We start from the raw sequence: 21,163 nt of genomic DNA, 5'->3' as shown, positions 1-21,163 counted from the left end.
GACAGACAGACAGACAAATAGATAAATAGACAGACAGACAGACAGACAAATAGATAAATAGACAGACAGACAGACAGATAGATAGATAGATAGATAGATAGACAGACAGACATTTTTTACAGCTTTGCTTCCACTTTATTGTAACATCAGTAAACTAATAGAGAGATTGTCTCCAGGGATGTCCAAAGTACGGCCCGGGGGCCAGTCACAGCCCGCGTTTAGATTTCATGCGGCCCACAGCTTCATTATTATAATATATTATTTATGGCCTGCTAGGATTGTCAGGAAAGAACTGGTTTTAGATTTGTTCACATCTGATTGGTTTAGGTTTGGTTACACTGTCATTTAAAAAAAATAATAATTGTGACAGTGTAAATAACTTTTATTGGTCATTCTTTCATCTTCACATTGTCAAACCTGTCCCTCTTTAAAATAAGCCTGGACACTCCTGCTTTATTATTAGTATGATTATTATTATTATGGTTATTATTATTATTATTATTTATTTATTTATTTCTGCCTTCAGCTTCACAGTTTTATTTTAAAGGGTAAACATCCTCCGTCCTGCGTGTTATTCGTCTAACTTGACACCGGGAGAGCGGCGATAAAGCCCCCCAGCCATTTAAACACCGCTCGTTTAACGGTTACTTTAATTTGCTTCTAGTGTCACGTTATTTCCATCGTCACACACACACACACACACACACACACACACACACACACACACACACACACACACACACTTCCCCCGGGTCGTGGTTGTGTGACCGCGGACAGAACATCACACCGAGCAGTGTGTGTGTGTGTGTGTGTGTGTGTGTGCGTGTGTGTGCGTGTGTGTGTGCGTGTGTGTGTGCGCGCAGGCTGGACGGGTAAACACGCGGAGCAGCCAGCTGGCGCTCCACACTGAGTCAGGAATGTGTCTTTACGCAACGAAACGTTACTGTACAGATGCAGAGAGAGAGAGAGCATCAAGTCATCCAGACACAGGAAATAAAGCAGATTAATTAGGACATTAAAGCACTGATGATCCAAAGAATGAACACACACATGATCAACATTTAGAACATGTTAATGAGGAGTCAGTCCACAGAAACTCTATTTATTTATTAAACATTTTTGTATATTAAAGGTGCAGTGTGTCAGATTTGGGGACTTCATTTCCATAATAACCCAAATATAAAATATAATATTCATAACTTTGTTTTCATGCATGATTAATCACCTAAAAATAAAAATCTTTTTGGTTTTTGTTCCTTAAAAATGATCCTTTTGTATCTACAGTGGGAGCGGGTCCTCTGTCATGAAGGCCGCCGTGTTTCTATGGTACAACAGAGTCCTTAAAGTGTTGTTTCTCCTTTACACTAAGGAGGTGAGAGTGATGTGAGGAGATCGCAATGCGACAGATGCAACTAAACTCTACACACTGGACCTTTAAATGTATAAAATACATAGAGATTATGTCGTAGGGCGTTCAAAGTTCTCTCAAATATTGTTGTAATCATCCAAAGTGGAGCTGACAACAAACAAACAAGCCACCTGTGACGACGACCACCTGTCAATCAAAACGTCCACGCTAATAATCCTGCATAACTTTAAGCCTTAATATAATCTGAACAGGTGAGTTGTATATAAATTCACCCTCAGTACAGTTGTCATGAACGGGGAAATTAGCTACAGAGACCAAAACTGTTTTTTGTACCAGGCTGTAAACATGTTTATTTCTGCTGTCTAACATGGGGACTTATGGAGACTGACTCACTTCTGGAGCCAGCCTCAAGTGGACATTAGAGGAACATGCCTTTAACATCCATGTATAAACTCCTTGGGATTTAAATGAGTACATATTAAGTCCATTTAAGGGTTAAAATTGTGTGTTTTAAGTATTGCAGGGATGAACAACTGTTTCTGAGGAGCTACAATGCCTGGCAACATTCCTGCATGTATTGCTCACTGCCAGTGAATCATGCTTTGATAAATCACACCACCCCCCCTGTTTGTTTGGTGGATACTTGGAGCGGCATGAACCGCCGGCCGACTGTAGTTTCAAATAAAGATAAATAGTTTGACTAAATCGGAACAGTCAGGCCTTAAACGGTCTTAGAAATATCCTTTCACCAGCACTGGGACGTTTCATTCTTTCAGTTTACACTGAAGTGTTTGAAATAACCCCCGTCAGTCATCCATCACAGAGATTCTTCCATCCATCCATCATCGTTTTTTAAAACAGTCATAATTAGGAACAACTGTTTTTGAACTTTCAAAATAAAAGCACCGCCCGAGGATCCAGCTGCAACATTTCTGCAGTGTTTACAAAGTCTTTGTGCAGCTCAAACCGAGCAGAGAAAATGAATGTGAACATTTAACCTTAAAGCTGAATTCTCCTCTCCAATCTCTGCAGTGCAGCTGTTTGTGTATAAAACAGCCAGAAACTCCAAGTTTTTAAAAACCAGAATCTGATCACAGAGACACAAGATTACTACGCTGGACCGAGAGGCGACCTCTGAAGCCAGAAAACATGCAGTTCCTCAAACGTCCACCTGAGGCTGGCTCCAGAAGTGAGTCAGTCTCCATAAGTCCCCATGTTCAAATGACCAGGCGTCATTCGGCGTGCCGCTCACTGAATCTGCCTTTAGCAGGCGACAGAAGCCGGCTCAGCAGCTGGACCGGACCGGGTTTGGAACACAGCCCCAGAAATCAACACAGTATAACATTACACTGCTGAGGTGATTTACAGAGTTCCCTGATGGAAAGATCGCCAAGCGTCTGCCAAACTGTCATGAGCCGTGCAGATAACGGAACTGACTCTGCAGGAAAACCACCTCATTTGTCTACCGTGCTCTGCTTTTTATGAAAATATAATCGCTCACTCGTTTTAGCCACTTTTACATGAACTTATATCCAAGACGTTGACTTAATTCAACACAGATGCACAGCACACAACACGCTGAGAATGCTCAGAGAGCCACAAGATTACTTTGAAATCTTCTTTTAGTGTTTGTACTTTAAAGGTTGTACTTGTAGTGTTGAGTCGGTCTGTCCCATATAAATATAGTTTAGTTTAGTTAGTTCACCTCATCTAATGAGACTTTATCGAGGTCATTTTTTCTTCTTTTCTTGGCCAAAATGGTCTTCCATATGGTGAATTTTTTCTTCTTTTCTTGGCCAAAATGGTCTTCCATATGGTGAATGGTGGATTATCAATGACAAAAATCCTATTATACGTTAAAAGTCCATTAATTAACTTCCTGCCACATGCCGTCACACTGTATAATAACAAACTCAGGTCATAATTTACAGTCACTGCACATCTCTCCTTTCTTACTTTGCACTAAATCAACACTGCCAATTTACTGTATATACTTTTGTACAATATATTTTATTTACGATTGCTATTTTGACATTTTATTATGTATAGTTTGTTCTTTGTATTTTTTTATTCTTATTTTTTTATTCTAATCTATCTATCTATCTATCTATCTATCTATCTATCTATCTATCTATCTATCTATCTATCTATCTATCTATCTATCTATCTATCTAACAGAATGACTGAATGATACTTTTAAACTCTTAATTTTTACAATTAATCTACTTTTTTGGTGGTATATTGTTTGTTGCTTCACAAATCTCTGATTAAACCAATAAACAGAGATATAATAAGATGGATGTATAGGAAGAAACTCAACAAACTGAAGTCATTTAAAGAAAGTTTAGCTTTAATTATGGATAAACAATTAGCTCCAGGTTTATTTATCATGTGCAGGGTCAACAATACAATGAAATTAGTTGGACAAGAGGAACAGCACTACATAAGAATAAAATACAATAATACTATAAATAGAATATAAAATATACTAAAATAGACATATAATTGTAGATTAATCCCAAACTCTGTTTTTAATAGGCCTAATATTTTTCATTTGACTTCATGTTTACAGAAGCTGCTTTGAGCCCTTTAAAAAAAACAAACTCCACTTCCCATGATGCATTTCGAAGGGGGGCGTCGTCACGCTCATGGCCGCACGCTGCATAGCGAGCATGAAGTGAACTGTTAATAACTCCTCAATAATATTCCCAGTGTTTGTCCCCGGTCCTCAGTCCGGTCCAGTCCAGTCCAGTCGGTCCAGCATGGCCCCAGAGGAGGACGAAGCTCTGCTGTTCCTCATCTACCAGCACCTGAAGGTGAACGGCTACAAGAAGGCAGCCAAGGTGCTGGAAAAACACGTTACCCAGGTAAGAAGTTACTCTGAATCTGCAACATGCACGACCTGACTGAGCTCACCTCTGTTTTTCTAATAACTGTTGATCACATTGATGATTTTACAGCTGTTTACAGCTGTGTTGCATGTTATATAAGAGGCTGCATTAAATATAAATGTGATTTCAGTGTTATATATGCAGCATTGCTGCTGTCAGGCAGCTTGCAGCTGTAGTCAGTGTGTCAGCACATGGTGGCTCCTTGTTCAGGCCTCCTGGAGGAAGAGAACATTTTGTTACAGGAGCTGCATGGTCGTAAAAAAAGAAAAAGGAAAAAGAAACAGCCCTGCTGCAGGCCTCCTGCTGCACACTGACACCCACCCTGCTCACATTTTCATCTTCTTTACTGACAAAAGTTGTCATTTTTTTAAATTTAAATGTCCAAAAGCTGCAGCGATTACTCGATTAAGCCACGAGCAGCTATGATATTGATAATTAATAAACAGTTGGGTCATTTTTAGGTAACTGTACGAACATTTTTCACTGTTTTCTGGTGCGTTTTAAACCAAATTAATCAAAAATCATAATTGCTGATGCAGCTTTAATATGTCCAGAATAAATATGCACAGTCATGATGCACAATTCTTCAATATTTTCTCCCAAATCTTGTTGTTCTGCCGCAAGAGTTGTAAAGTAGTTGTTGTTTTTTTATTAATGCATCCAACAAAATGTAACTTTAATTGTGTTTTTCTTGCACTAAGATTACAACTTTTGTTATTTCTCACGTCTCCTCGGAGCGAAATTTGAGCTTCGGTCACTCACGCGTGTCGCGTTTCAGGCTCCTCTGCTTAAAAATATCACAGTTAAAAGTTGCTGACAGAGTTTTTAGGAGGACCATAATAGAGAAAAATGGCCATAAAAGGCGTCTCAGTTGTTTTTAATTTTAATATCATGCGTGTGCGAGCATTCCTGAACCACAGGAAATTTGCTTCTTTCCTTTCAGCTTCCTCTCTAACCCCCTCCACCACCCCTCTCCTTTTTATCCACATCATCATAGCTCAGGGCATCAAACCCACTCTTGTTCATGGAGGTTATTTATGTTTGTGTTTGTGTGTGCAGCTGGAGACACCAGAGGAGACTTCCAACCTACAAGATATCTACACAGGCTGGATGAAGTAAGTCAGAAATGTTGCACATCTCTGGACTCGGTTGTGTAACGAATATAAAGTCACTGCATCTGTGTGTGTGTTGTGTTGCACAGATTTGTCACTCTGCAGATCGATGAATGAAGTTTATACGTTACTAATATTACTAAAATAACTAGATAGTGTAAAAACAAAATCAATATTCCGAGTTTCAACCAACGAAATAAAATCTGTTTATCCTCTAACTCGATTTCTGTCTTCACCTCGTCACTTGACGTTCACGAAATGTAACTTTATTTGTGTTCACGGACGTCCATTTGTTTTAGTCTAGGTACCGGTAGCACCTTTTTTTTTTTTAAAGGTGTCTTAAAGATTTCGAAGCATTTTACTTATTAATAACTTTTTATTGCCAATTTATGACCGGAGTTGTAATGTAACTTCAAAGAAACGAGATCTCACACGACTTTCTCCGTGACGTGGCGTTCCCGCTCCCAGGTGCTTGCTCCTCGCACCTCTGCCGTGTCGACAGTGTGCTATACTCGCTTAGTTAGTAGCTTAGAAATGTAAGTTAACAAAGTCAACAAAATCCAAACTAACATGACTGCACAGCACGTGGAATATCTTTTATCTGGCTAAACAGTGCAGGAGCATAAAGTTTCTTGTATGTGTCGTGGTTTCGATTTTAAAATGATTCGATCATCGTCGTCGTCGGACTCCAAACTGTCTCTCTGAACAGGATGCGTCTAATAGTCTGTGTGTGTCCGTGTCCCTGTGAATTACTGTCTGGCCTTCTGCCCAGCGCGTCCCAGGCTCGGCTTCAAATCCCTGCGACCCTGGAAAGGATTAAACGGGCCGCAGATAAATGATGGAATGAATGACCTCATCTCACGTCTGTGAATCTTACACTAAAACAATACAAATCAAAGCCAGTCAGTGACAATTGTGTTGGCTCGTCCAGATATAAGACAGAACAGCTGTGTTTGGGGAAACACTGTCCTGGAAAGATGCGATCAGTCCAGGGGTAAGATGGCATTCGTCTCTGGAGCCTTTCCTGTGGTGAAAGTGTGAAGCCCACGTTTGAGTCTGGTCCACGTGTGTTGTCAGGTCGAGTTAACTCTTCCTCCGCTCACAAAAACACAAACACATTCCTCTGTCGGAAAGATTTTCTCTGGTCGTTGACAGATTTCAGAGTCTCCTTGAGTTTGTCGTCGTCTCGTGTTCAGGCGTCAGTTACTCTTGGCCTGTCTGATGGATGATTTGGTCACTTTCTGGAGTAAATATGTTCTTTCAACATGTTCCCGCTCGTCGTCAGGAATTCATTCTGTTACCTGACGAGCTCCTGCAGGTTAAACTCGACCTGCTAAACGCTTTGAGGACAGACAAACCTTTAAAACACGTCAGCTGTGTGTCCGGTACATCGTGTACTACATCCTAATCGTCACAATATACTGTACTGGTTCTCACACACTGTGGGGTGGAGCCCCCTGGAGGAGCCTGGACACACTGCAGAGGGTGGATGACCAGAGCAAAAACACGGATGAATGATTTATGTCGGTTTGCTGGTGCTGTTGTGTACGGTTGATTCCCTTCTTATTGTTAATGATTGATTAAAATTGTTGGGTTGCGGTGGCGTGTTGAAGGCGGTCCATGCCAGAAAATGTTTGAGAACAACTGCTGCACTGTTTCAGCAGCTGGCATTCAAGAACATCTGCATACTGAGCTGCTTTATGGTAGCAGGAAATGACACGAGACTGTGCATCAACCTGCAAAAGGAAGTAAAAAAATTTGAAGTCTGATTACTTATTTTTGTTTTTCGGGATCTTTCTGGAGCCGTTTCACCTCAATCCACAGTTGAATTTACAGTTTTCCAGCTGTAAGCTCCTCCATTTTCAAGGATTCAAGGAGTTTTTATTGTCATTACAACACATGTAAACATGGGATGAAACGAAAATTGGTTTCCCCTTGGTTTTCCTGCTGAGAATTAGTATTAGTATGGACTTAGGACACGCTGACACTAACCTACAACGCAACACTTCTGGTAAAAGGTACTCGCTTCTTTTCAGAAGAACAATCTGTGAAATTTGAAAATACAACGCCCACGTTTTCAGCACATATCTGTATCTAAGCTGTTCAAAGCTGTTGAGGTTTTCAATCATGGCTGTCAGTGTTTGGATCAAGACGCGCCTGAAGAATGTCAGATTTAGATCTACACCTTATTTTAATGTGTGAAATAGATATTTGATCAACACTTCCAATAAATGTTAGTGTCAGATTTTATAGTTATTGAGAAATATTCAATATTAAAGGACTCGGATCAGGACGTCACAAGGCAAAGATTTATCATGTTAAATAACAATTATCTGATTATAGCGTGTGTGTGTGTGTGATTACTTTCTCTGAATCAAATGATATGAAATGTGTGTGTTTGTGTTCTGCAGGCTGTGCTCTCTAGCTCAAGATGCCAAGCAGGAGACTGAAGACTCCACGAGTTTAAAGAAGGAGGGCATCAAACCAGAGCCTGCCACCAGCGAAGAAGAAGGAGGAGGAGGAGGAGGAGAGGGCAAGGACGTCAAACCCTGCAACACCACAGAAGAAAACAACGTGGACGCCAAACCTCCACCTGGTACCTGTTTGTTTTTAGAAGTTTCAGTCTGTTTAGTTTTGTTTAGATAATTAATTTGCATTCTTTCTTTTTCTTTTTTTGCTTCAGAGTCAGTGACGGACGCTGAGGCGGTGTCTGAGCAGCTGAATCCTGAAGGTGAAACCAAAACAACACAAGCAGACGGTGAGAGCTCCGACTCCTCTGACAGCGAGGAAGAAAAGAAGACGGAGGAGAAGAAGATGGAGGAGGAGGAGGAAACAAAAACAGAGCAGGAGGTGAGCAGAGAGCATCACGAGACATGACGCTGATACTTCTCAGGACACTTCTCAGCATGCCGCTGAGTTTGAACCGGAGTCTGGCGGTACTCCTCTCCCCTTCACACTTTTCTTATTGTTCTTTCGCTCCGTGCGCTGCTTGCACAGTCCTTCAAAGTCAACAAAGTGCAGCTGTTGGCCGCTGTTGCCAGGAGATGCGATTGGCACCCTTACTGACGTTGGCGTCCTTCATTTAGACCCTCATGGTGGGAAAAAAAACGTGGCAACGTTTGCTTTTAAAAGATGCCACGAATGTTTTATGGCTGACTGAAAACAGGCAGATCCTTTCCTCACGGCGTTGCATCGTCCTTAAACTTTTATTCACATCATATCGATAATTTAATCTCATACACTTTAAAGTTTTCAGTCTGGACTAGACGAGAAAATCAGGTTTAGTAGCTGCAGTTGCTGTTTCAGGGTGTCAGATACATTTTGAATCAACGTTTAGATGAATGTGAGCATCGGATCGGGTTTCCAACATTAAAGGACTCCGATCAGGATCAGACCAAAACCGGATCCCTGATTTTCTCTGTATGTTGGCAGTTTATAGGCGGGAAAGTGGAACTTCATCAGGTTCACTTCGCTTGTCAATGAAGAGAGCAGGTCACAGTTTCTACAAGTTTTAGGGGCGGCTGTGGAGGTAGAGCGGGTCGTCCACTGATCAGATGATTGGCGGTTCAATCCTCCAGTCTGAATGTCGAAGTGTCCATGGGCAAGACACTGAACCCCAAATCACTCCTGAAGGTGTGAATGTGTGAATGAGATATGTAGTTTTAAAGATAAGATATATAAAACACACGCGCGTGATACGAAGTAGAAGAGAATTAAATAAAGTGACAAACATCTGGGAAAAGAACGAGGTCACACTGAGCATCAAATAAACTTTGATCTGAGGAGTCAGACTAAAAAGAAACGAGTCTTGAATATTTCTGCAGCAACAGGAAACCACCATGCTCTCAATCACACACACACACACACACACACACACACACACACACACAGTCACATAGCTGTCGTCCATTCACTGAAATAATGTGCTGATAAATGGACAGTAGCTCCAGTGTTGTTATACGGCACTGAAATACACACAGACACATTTCATGTCTCCCCGTCCTGGATCTGTTAGTTTGCCCGTTTGTTATTTCAAGTGTGTGTGTGTGTGTGTGTGTGTGTGTGTGTGTGTGTGTGTGTGTGTGTGTGTCGTCTCTGTTCTTTTCTGTCGGCCCAGCGATGCAGCAGATAATGCTGTTTGGACAGAAACTCTGTGTGTTCACGTCTCTTTGTGGTTCCGGTTTACTTCGCTTCGTGTGCGACAGCAGAGTGAGTCGCGTTTTTTAAGATTTTGCTCTCGTTGCAAAGACGAGCACGTCTTTTTCATTTATTCATTTTCATCTTCTAACAGAACAAAGATGTTTCTGCTGAGCAGGATTCAAAGCAGGCAGTGTTTTTTGTTCTCCAACATCCAGTTGGTCACATTAAATCTGAGTAACACAATCTGTTTGACGTCATGTGTCCAAAATCTGTCTCGTTCTCTAGGATAGTTTTACAGTGCTCAGCTGGGAATGAGTTTATCTTACTAACAGTGTTATGTGTGTGTGTGTGTGTGTGTGTGTGTGTGTGTCCAAAGCCTGATGTATCTGCTCCACTGTCCAAAAATGAGTAAAAACACAAATGAGCCCTCGACAAATGCATTATTCACTCCTGTTTGAGTATCCTGTACCCAGCTGTTGTCGGGCCTTTTTAAAAAAAATGACTTTAAGCTTCATGAGCAGTTATTTTCCAGCTCCTGTAGGAATAATCAGCCTTATTCTTTTAAATCACATTACAGGAAGCAGTAAAAAAGATGCTCAAAAGTCTTAAATTCGACCCCGAATTCTTCTCCGACTGCTGGAAATGTCGCAGGGTCACATCTGTCAGACTTGTTAGCAGTTCTAAGAGTGCCTACTTGTACATATTTTGCAGTCAGATCCTATTGAAGTGCATGCCGAGGTACCCAACAAGGCAGAAAGCTCCTCAGACGCTGAGGAGGCGGCGGTCGAGCCGACCCCGGGCGATTCGGGACAGGTCGACCCCAGACAAGCTGCCTGCGATCAGGCCGAGGATCAGCTCGCAGCTCAGCCTGATCCGAGCGGTTTAGACAGCGAGAGGGGTGAGGAGCATAAAGAGGACGGCGATGGGCTGAAGCAGGTTTGTGACCCGAGGCTGAATCCAAAGTATGCGGTTATGTAAGATCCTCCCTCGAACAAAGATTAAAACGTTTTTCTACTTCAAAATGCTGCCAAGATTTTCAGTTATCAGTCGACCTACCTGCCTCAGATTTCTCTGCTCTGTTTTTTATTTTTCAGGAGCAGATATCCCTGTGACACTTAAAATATTTAATATCTTTATTTATCACTCAGGGCTTTGGTGGATCCTCTCGTGTCCTCGCACTGTTTACAGCAATGAGCAAGAAGAAATGTTAATCACTTTCAACCGCAGCCCATGAAAACAGAAGCACTGGTTTGATTCCTGGCTCGGATCCCGAGCCTCGAACCCTTCCCTGCACATCTGAAACTGATTTCACAGAGAATTGTGACTGTGGCAGAGGTGCATTGTTTGTGCCGTTTAGTTTTCCAGTAGGAAACACTGCGAGCACTCCTTTGCTGAGTCAGGAGGGTTTTTTTTTTTAAATACTCTGGCATGTGGAGGGTTGGTATTAAATGTCACCGTACTTGTTGCTGGCTGCTTGGTACCAGTTGTCATTAACTGCAGCTGGGCTGCACGCTAAATTAGGAAAACATAATTCTCAGTCTTCTTCGCACAAGGATGCCGTTTGTCTGCAGTGTTAAACTTTGCTGTCTGCACGTGCATCGCAAAGATTTATTCTAGTTTATTTCATTTCACTCCTGTCTTAGATCTGCAAATGTGGCAGGTTGTAAACAAAACAGGACGGTTAGATCAGCTGATTCAAGAGAAAACTCCAACGTCCAGTCTTCACACATGCTGTAACATTTTCCTGCAGTCTCAGATAATCTGGCTGATGTTCCGTTTGTTGCCCTACGAGCTTAAATTTGTCGTCTTTCCTTCCTCAGGAGAGCGAAGCAGCCACAGATGTGATCCAGGTGAAGGTCACAGATGAAACCTCTGCATCCGAACAGACAGCTGTCAGTCAAACGGAGGCCGCACCTTCCTCCACTCAGGAGGCAGAAGATGAGGAAGGCGGAGCTGCAGAGGTGCTTCTACTTTTGAGATTTCATTAGTATTCATGCAAATTCATCATCTCTTAGTTCTCGTCCATGTCGCTTTAATCAAATTGCAGCTTTTTGTTGTTTCCACTGATTAGAAATGATCCGATCGTGAATGTGAATTTTAAAAAGAAGCTTAAATTAAACAAAACTGAAGCAGATGATGACGAGAAACTCTTCACGTCTGCTGCTGGAGCTTGTTGTTGACCTGTTGATTCCCTCCTGCAGCAGCTCAGCCAGGACGAGCCCAGCACGTCGGAGCCGACGGCTCAGGAGACCAACGACGAGCCGGCAGAGGCCGAAGCCCCGCCCCTCGCAGGTACGACCGACCAATAAGCGTCCGACGAGCAGGTTGTTCTTTACGTGTTATGTATGGCATCTTTTCCGTCTCTTTCTCACTGCACCGACGAGAATCACAAGCTGTTGTGAAGACAGAGGCTCAGAGGGCGCCGGCGCACTGACCGCCTTGTTTATTTTTACAGCCTCTGCAGGAGATTTCAAAGCTTCAGATGAATCCCAGATCAGAGTGGTCATTTATTCTGAAACACAGACATAACGCTTGACAATCAGAAAGTATCAGGCTTGTTTAGTTAGTTCTAATAGGCTTTTGTTGCTTTTAGTTTACTGTCACATGAGACAACCCGATCGAGAGTCGAATAGTCTTAGGAAGGTTCCTCACTAAGTGAAATGAAAGTATTAACGTAGCCGCTATGATAAGAGCTGTTAAGCTTCAGTGCTTCCTTTATTATGTCCTTCAGCATAGGATACATCGGACCATCCTTTAGGAAAGGAAAGGAGCTGATGCAGACTTCTGTGACAATATTCATTTATTATTTGAATCCAGACGTTGATAAAGACGTGATATGTTTCACGGGGTTGTCCACGTTTATATTTGCTGTTGGAGTATCTAGGAAGTATCTCAAATGAGTGTTTTGTAGTCCATCTTCTGGACTTTGTAGTTTTACCACAGATCACGTCAGTAACATTCGCCGTCGCATCATGACGTAGTCTTAGTGTAAGAGCAGCTTCTCCTTCACATCTTTGATGGAAAACGTCATGAGGTCAAGGAAAAGTGTTTAGGAAAAGACTTTTGACTATTCGACCGTACCCAAAGTTTCTCTAGAGACATGGTTCAACATGTAAACATGTAAAAGTCTCATTCTGAGGCAACAAAACCACAAAGATTCTTATTTTCAGGTGAATGTTCACTAATGAAATCATCGCCCTGCCATATTCTGTAAATAGTGTTTCCTGTGGCCTCAGTCCCAGTCTAAAACGGGGAGTCAGTCCAGGAATTTCCCTGAAGAACACCTGGAAAAAAAAAAAGTCTGCTCTCTCCCCACATCCTTTAAAAACATTTTTCACTCATGTTTTGATTTTTTTTTGTTTTTGTTTCTGAGTTTTCGGCCTTCACCCCGACACGATGGAGGTGAATGGAATTCCATTTGTGCTTCTCACACGTGTAAAACATTTAAAAATGTCAACGGCAACACGTCTTACATGAAACTGTGTCCCGGATAATCCACTGTGAACATAACTTTACTGGAACGACTTTATCCCGGAGAAATCGATCTTGAAAGCTCCAAAAGTGAATCACACATGAAGTTGTTGCCTCACTGCTGCAATTCATTTATTTTATTTTTTCCATTTTCTTTAGTGGAAACAGAAACATTTCCTTTTTCACTGGCAGCGCTTTGACTCTCGCCGCTTGAAAGCAGAACTTTTGGATCGTCTCGTTTTTATTTGTAGAGGAAAGGGAACAGAAAAGAAAAGTAATACATAAAATTGAAGATTTCACCTGCAGGGACTCGGAGTCAACGCCAGAGCTTGTGAAGACTTTGAAGGATTTCTGCCAAAAGCTCGGAGAAACGGCTCTGGCAGGTCCGTTCAGTGAGTTTTCCACAGCGTCAGTCACTTGTTTAACTCTTCAAATGAGTCTTTTTCTTTTCTGCTTGTCGGAGCTTGTTAAGCAGAATAAAGTGATCACTAACTACTCTGAAATGAATTCATGATTCATGCCAAAGTAACCAAAGTTCAACGGATTTCTTCTCAGCTCTGATGTAACTAAGAACATGACTAATAACTGACTGATCATTAAATAGTTCCACCTGTGCTTTTGTTGCTGGGGAAATATATCAGACAGAAATCCAACATTTAGAGAATGGACGGATGTTTGAAAACTCACTGAAAACTGGAGACGCTTCAGTTTGTTCTGTCACCACGAGGTCGTGTTACGTCAAACATCAGACTTCTCATGTCGCACCAACTTTAAATCAAACACTCCTGCTGTTCCTATATCAGCCTCAGCATGCAGACAAACACTACGCCCGCTGAGGGCAGAGGAATATCAGCATGGTCATTGTGAGCATGTTGTCCTGCGTTATGCATCCTCACAGAGCGGCCAGCAAAGACAGCCAGAGTCTTTATTTATCTAATGAAAGATGAAACATGCAGAACATATTCAGAATCATTTTATTTAAATAAGTAGTGTGGATGAAGGGTTATAAAGGATGTTATGTTTGATTTTAAAGTGTTTTCATCTTTTTTCAGAGCCCGACTCTGAAAATCCAAAAGAGGAGAAAGAAGAGGAGGATGAATCAAAGGTACCACGGAACATATTTCAGAGGGATTGTTGTTGTTGTGAGAGTCAGACTCACAAGCAGACATCGAACCTGTACCTGTTGGTATAGATATCACTTTAATGGTAACGGTATCATGTTTTTTATTAAATGTTGTTTCTGTCTGTGTGTTCACTCAGTCGACAGAGGACAGCGACCTCACGCCTCCTCTGAAGCCTGAAGAAGAAACGGAGACGACGACGACTGCAGAGGAGCAAAGCAGCACGACGGAGCTCGCCATCACTGACGCTGGTACACGATGAACATTCAATATTACAACCAACCTTTTCACATATTCATGTACCAAATTAAACTTCTTTTAAAATCTTAAATCTTCAATAGGCTGAATAAATTTTCAACTATTACAACTTATTAAAAGTTTCTATGTGGTTGCAGATTTATTACTGTAAAATTATTGTGAAAAGTTGGTTGTAATTTTTTCTATTTATATTTCTCTTCTAAACATAAGGAGTAAATATATATCTAATAAGTAAAAAGATGATTTGTACGTGTTTTTCTGTTTGTTTGTGCCTGCTGCTGTTTTCAAAAACGTAAAGAAAGAAACAATAAATGTTCTGTTGTAGAAAATGTGACCGTGGCGGCGGCAGAAGAACGAGTCGACCCGGAGGTCTCCATCATCCTCAACATAGTCGAAGGCGGTGAAGCAGCCGAGCAAGAAACAAACCCAGAGCTCCCCGAGGAAGCGCCCGAGTCGTGCAAAGATGCCAAAACACCAAAGAAGAAGAAAAAGAAGAACAAAGAGGGCGTAGAGACGGCGAGCACAGACACATCCGTCACAGATACACAAAGTGACACTCCTCTTTCCCCCAAGACGGCCAGGAAGAAAAAGAAAGACAAAAAGAGACCGGAAGAGGTCGTGGAGGAGGATCAGAAGAAAGAGGAGGAAGAGGAGGTGGTGGTGGAGGAGGAGGAGGAGGAGGAGCAGGAAGAGGACGTGTCTCAGACCACTCCATCAAAGAAGAAGAAGAAGGCAAAGAAAAGAAAAAGGGAGAGAGATGAAGCGGAGGAGAGAGACGAGGACGCTCCTGTGACTCCTTCGGAAAACAAAATCAAAAAGATTAGAGAGGTGGAAGAGGAGCAGAGCGAGGCTGTGGAGGTGGAGGTGGAGGTGGAGGAGGTGGTGGAGAATCTTGTGAGTTCGGCGGAGGCAACGGAGGAGAAAAAGAAGAAGAAGAAAAAGAGGAAAAAGGAGGGAGGACAAGAAACAGTGGAGGTGCAGTCTGATGAAAAACCAGCAGAGGGCGACAAAGACACAGAAAAGACTCCTGATGCCACAGGTAGGAAAACACACCTGAGCTCAGAATGTGACAGAAAACATCAGCTGAAATGTTCCGTCTCCGTCTCTCGTTGTGTTTTCATAAAGTGTTTCTCGTCTCCTTCAGATGAAACCGCCGCTCAGCTCTCCTCAGCCAAGAAGAGACGCCTGAGGAAGAAGCTCAGCCTGAAGAAGAGACTGAGACTCCAGAGAAAAGAGGAAACGATGAAGAAGAGCAGCAGCATGGCTTCAGGACAAACCTCCGCAGGAAGCAAGAAGCTCACAGGCAAAAAGAAGTCAGCTTCAAACTGTTATTACTACTCTGATGTGTGTGTGTGTGTGCATGGTTATAACTACAAGTTAATGAAATAACAGCATTAGGAGGTTTCTGCAGAGCGGCGGGGGCTCAGGTGGGCTGCAGGCTCCTGATGCATGACACGTAACGCCTGACTGCATCGCAGCCTTTTCCATCAGCGTGTGAATGTGACAAGTGATGTGAAAGAGCTTCGAGTGGCCGGTAGACCAGAGAGACGCTTTATAAAGAAGGTGTAGGCTGAAGCTGTAACTACCCCGTCACAGTGAAACACCTTCACTGTGCTGCAGCTTCTTCTGATCACACAGACAGAAAGAAATGCATGTTTTATTTAGTGACAGAATATCAGACATCATATTTAGGCAGTTTATAGTCTCCATGCTTTGTTAGCACTGTATCATTCTGCTATTTGCCTTAGAGAAGTGTCTGAATGACTCAATCTGAAGCAAACATTTACTGTTTTTCAGACGAAAACAGACCCAGGAGGCAGCAGAGGAGACGCCTCGACCAAAACCAGCCAAAAGACCTCAACCCGGGGACGACGACGCACCAAAGAAGAAGAAAAAGACGAACGCCGAACTAGAGGAGAACTCCTCAAAGGAAAACCAGCCGCCCAAGAAGAAAAAGAAGAAGAGCTTGGCGGCAGAGGACGACGGTGGAAGCGGCGTGGTGAGCGCCGAGCCTTCCGAAGTTGACTCGTCTGCACCTTCAAAGGAGGCGAAGAAGAAGAAAAAGAAGAAGATGAAGGCTGGAAAAGAGGAAGAGCCAACTCCCGTCACTGTGAGCTCAGCTGAGCCTGCGAAGAAAAAGAGTGAGGCGATAATTTAACGAGTTTCTCAAACCTCTGCAGATAACCAAACTCTCAGATTTCTGATTTTGGACGTACACGTTAAATCGTCTTTCTCGTACATGATGCATGAGCTTCACCGTGCGCTGATAGGTTTGTGTTCTGTTTGCAGAGAAGAACAGATTAAAGCAGAAACTGGAGGAGACAGAAGCGGCCGCGGACGAACAAACTCCTCCAACAGCTTCTAAGGTAACAAACACAGACGCAGCTGAAACAGGACACGAACAAATCGAGACTTCAGAGGTTTGATTCCCTCGTGTTTGACCACAGAAGTGTTCGAGCATGTGTTGTGGTTTACTTCACGAGGCCCGACAAAGTTTAAAGTCACGTACTCTCATGAGTGTTGTGGTTTAAGGGTTTGGGCTTTTGGTCTTGGGACTTTTTTATTTCAAGACCACAACTCCAGGAACATCACTAAACTGTCAAATCTTTTTGATCTCACACGAAGACATTTGGTAAATATTAGCTACTAAGTATTGTTTGATCTCGACTCTGGTCTCATGAATTGGTCTCTACATCTATGGTTCCCATCCATCCTGGAAAACTAGAGATGAGTTTTCCAGTCATGGAAAACACCTGGAAATATTTTATCCTGGAAAGTTTGTTGTTTTTTAGCACCTACGTAAACTTCCTCTGAAACTCGACTGTCGCTGTGCACAGCGATGTTTGTAAAATAAACTCAATTCTACTTATCTTGAACTGATCGCTCCAGTCGGGGGAAAACTGTAGCAAACTGTCGTTAATTTTCTGGAGCCTGCAGCAGAAAAGCAGGTCAGATTATTTAATTTATGACCGTGTGTGAGCAAGTTCTTTCGTTTTGTCAAGAGAAACTCTGACACAATAATCTGCGTTATGAAACTTTTACCACAGTTATTTTACATGTTTTGCTTTTCTGATTTTTCCAGAAAAAGAAGTCCAAAAAGACGATCACAGCTGATTAAATCTGGGTAAGTTTCATCTCGACTTTATGAGGTTTTATTACATTTAAGACCCATTAAATTTGGATCTGCACAGCAGAGTATTTTCTAAGTGAGATGATGTTTGGGAGGTTTAAAAACATTTGCTGAGGTGGACTGTTTACTGCAGCCTCGGGGAGTATTACTTTTCGGAGATGGTTTACAATAAAAACAAAATAATAAAACTGTGTAATAAGCAGCACATTGTTCCATGTTTTAGTGATGACTAATGAGGATTTTCTGTTTGTTTTCCATCAGTGGTCAACGTCCGTGGAGAACGATTTGTATCTTGGACCTGAAACCCCCAAAAAACAACCCGACATTCTGCGTAATGTTTGTGCCTTTCCTCCTCCTCCTCTGAAAAGACAAACTTTTAGTATCATCACGTTTAGTTTTTTTTATGTTTCGTCGTCTTTTTGCTCTAAAAGTGTGAAAACTGTTCAACTCACACTTCATTTGTGTTCTTAAAGCAGAGCAAACATTATTCTGTTGTCATGTTCACACAGCATTTCTCACTGTGAGCTTCCTACCAAGGTCAGTTAGATATTTGGAGGTTTAAGAAGAATTCATATGATAAATCGGCCGATTTATATAAAAACAATCTTCATCTTCATCCCTTTTTAAAAAAAAGAAATAAACTAAACATTTCAAAGGAGTCTCTGACCTTCAGTGTTGCATTAATTGGCACTAATCAGCTGATTTTATTGGTGTAGCTCTACCTCGTAACAGCTTTTCTTTTTATAACTGGAAGCTCCATCGACGTTAAATCAGTTATTTTCTACGTTTCTTTAACTTTTTATTCAACTACAAAAGCCTAACTTGACTGATTTGGCAATAAAATGCTGAATTTTTTATTAAAAACGTGTCAAAATGAGGAAAAAGCCTTTTTATTGTGCGGAGCCCGAGTGAAAATAAAAAAAAAAAAAGTACCAAAAGTCAAAGAAAAATCCTCGCAGTGGAAAATCAGAGACTGTTTGGAGGTTGATTATCCAAATTGTTGGAGTTAGTTCTTCTTACTTTCAGCTGACTGATTGTTTCAGCTCTAATTACAAATCTGAGCAGACGTTTGATGTCAAATTTGGGACCTGAGCATTACTGCTACTCTACCTCTACCCTAAGCCTAAGCTGCAGTTTGAATCTACATCTACATCAACAGTGACAGAAATGATGGAGGTAAACTTTCATAATCAGATCTCTTCTTGGAAATCTAATTCAGGAACTCTGAATGTCTCATTGTTAGCGTCGTCCTCTGTTGGTTCACTGGGTACGACCGGTGAGAACTCAGTTTAAGGGAACAAGCTGTGAAACATTTCAAACAGATTTCTGATGAACTTATATTCATAGTTAGATATTTTTCTGTGTTTGAGGTAAAAAAAGAAAAAGTAGTTTCTGAGTTTTGTGTTTATTCTTTGGGTCATGAAGCTGTGAAATTCAGTTTTTCTGTGTTTTGTTTACAGAGTTTTGTTGTTTACATGCTGTTTTTCTTTATAATCCCCATGAGCTGGTAACTGTGCATCTGATTAAAGCTTCCTGTTGCTTGGGGGGAATATTAATGAGTCTCACTACGTGCATTTTCTTTTTTTTTCTGTTCCTGAACCAACATGTGAAAAAATAAAAAACTGTTACAGCTTTCATTTTTTCGTCGCTGCAGTGATTTTTGCTGTTTAACCTTCATCTGATGCACATGCAGCGTTCATGTCACATGGCAGTTATTATCATAATTACCATTTTCTGACTTGTAGATACTCTTCATGTCAATAGCCAAATTACTACTGGGGATTTTTCTAATAGCGCTGATCGTACACAGAAAAAAAGCTAACAGATAAGTTTGGTTTGACATGAAATTAAACTAAATTCACATGACAGCACATATTTATGAATAAATGTTTCTGGTTTCTGTGTGATGTGTTTCTTTCAAATAAATAAATGTTTTCTTATACTTAATTTTTGGTAAATAAGGATTCAGAAAAGGTTGAATGATGTTCGATGTTAAAAATTGAGCATTGGTTTGCAGTAGGTACTTACATTGTTTTTCTGTCTCGTAAAAATATTTCATCAGGTCTAATCAAATCCCTAAAATCGTGTTTTAAAAAGTTAGATGCGCAAATATTCAGCTCATCTCACTTTCTCATAAGTTTGGAGTTAATGCAGTCAGTATTGTACTTTTCTTTTTTTTACTTTTATGTACTCAAAGTTATGAAGTTTCCATTTATATGCTCATGGTTTAAATATACAGTCTTATATTCCTTTATTACCATATTCATATACTCATTTTACTTCATGCTCTTAGGTCTCGCTGCTTTGAAAAGTATAGCTGTGTCTGTGTCGGCCTGTTTCCCACAGGAAGTGTAAGAAGGGGGATATTTCTAAAAATCCTCTGAGACTTTTTTTATACTGCTGATATAAAAAAATATATCCTGTCTGGTGAACACTAAAGAAGATTTGACCTGTTCTACTCCAAGAAAATCCAAAGATGATCGATGCTCGGGACGAGAAACAGGTCAGAGGTTTATACTGAAAGGAAATTGGATATCCTGGATAAAATATGAAGTTCAAAAAGTTCAGAGTCAAAACTTTATGTAATTATTTTTAGTAAAGTAGAGTGTGGTGGCGTTTTATGGCTGGTAAAAAAACAGTTTTCTGTTTACCTGCAACTGAAAAAAGTTGAATCAACATTTTGTAACTTTTCTACCATAAAATAACATTTTAAACCGACATTTTGATGCCACACTGAAAACTATTTCACCGATTTTGGTGAAACTGGATCATATTTAATGAAGAAAAGGCTGCTCCGCCTTAACTCTGTGATTTACAGAGTTTCCTGATTGACAGTGAAGCGTCGCAGCATAAATGCGCCCACACGGACACAAAGTACAACACAATTACTGAGTGACACTCTGATCTGAAACTGAAACTGATACAGGAACAATAACAGCAGACATGATGTTCCTCAGTGTGATTATATGTAATTATTATATATTTTTTCTGAGAATTTTTGACCTTTTTTTCTCAAAATTCTCACTTTCTCAAAATTCTGATTTTTAAACTTAAAATTCTGATTTTATTTCTGGAAATTCTGCCATATTTTTCAGAGAATTCTGACTTTTTTTCCCTCAGAATTCTGACTTTTTACTGAAAATTCTGACTTTTTTACTGAAAATTCTGACTTTTTTCTGAGAATTCTGACCTTTTTTTCATGAAAATTCTCACTTACTTTCTCAAAATTCTGACTTATTTACTGAAAAATCTCTTTTTTCATGAAAATTCTCACTTTCTTTCAGAAAATTCTGACTTTTTTTCTGAAAATTCTGACTTTTTTCTAAAAATTCTCACCTTTTTTTCATGAAAATTCTCACTTTCTTTCAGAAAATTCTGACTTTTTTTCTAAAAGTTCTGACTTTTTTTCTGGAAATTCTGACATATTTTTCAGAGAATTCTGGCTTTTTTAAAAGCAGAATTATGACTTTTTTGACTGAAAAATCTGACTTTTTTCTTGAGAATTCTGACCTTTTTTAAAGAAAATTCTGACTTTTTTTTACTGAAAAATCTCACTTTTTTTTCATGAAAATTCTCACTTTCTTTCTCAAAATTCAGATTTTTAAACTTAAAATTCTGATTTTATTTCTGGAAATTCTGCCATATTTTTCAGTGGATTCTGACTTTTTTTC

The 21,163-nt window shown here is 40.7% G+C and overlaps 1 protein-coding gene across 3 annotated transcripts; it reads left to right on the top strand.

The window, feature by feature from the left end:
- Positions 1–3,974: 3,974 nt before the first annotated feature.
- On the top strand, positions 3,975–19,129 carry LOC104935899 (ABC transporter F family member 4). Of its 3 annotated transcripts, none has more exons than XM_027289827.1 (15): positions 3,975–4,236; positions 5,320–5,375; positions 7,784–7,968; positions 8,056–8,222; positions 10,224–10,448; positions 11,333–11,473; positions 11,717–11,804; positions 14,036–14,088; positions 14,244–14,355; positions 14,688–15,401; positions 15,507–15,675; positions 16,160–16,503; positions 16,652–16,728; positions 17,445–17,486; positions 17,754–19,129. In XM_027289827.1, exons 1-14 carry the CDS (start codon positions 4,132–4,134, stop codon positions 17,478–17,480), a joined length of 2,472 nt encoding a protein of 823 aa, XP_027145628.1. In that variant the 5' UTR covers positions 3,975–4,131; the 3' UTR covers positions 17,481–17,486; positions 17,754–19,129. The 3 variants fall into 3 exon arrangements, with proteins under 3 accessions (XP_027145628.1, XP_027145627.1, XP_027145629.1); XM_027289826.1 differs by having other exon boundaries at positions 11,714–11,804; XM_027289828.1 differs by lacking the exon at positions 10,224–10,448 and having other exon boundaries at positions 3,976–4,236; positions 11,714–11,804.
- The last annotated feature ends 2,034 nt before the right edge of the window (positions 19,130–21,163 follow it).

Source organism: Larimichthys crocea, chromosome II, assembly GCF_000972845.2.
Source record: "Larimichthys crocea isolate SSNF chromosome II, L_crocea_2.0, whole genome shotgun sequence".
In the NCBI taxonomy this organism is placed as follows: domain Eukaryota; kingdom Metazoa; phylum Chordata; class Actinopteri; family Sciaenidae; genus Larimichthys; species Larimichthys crocea.
The sequence above is the reverse complement of the archived record's forward strand: the minus strand, read 5'-3'. Positions and strand labels throughout refer to the sequence as shown.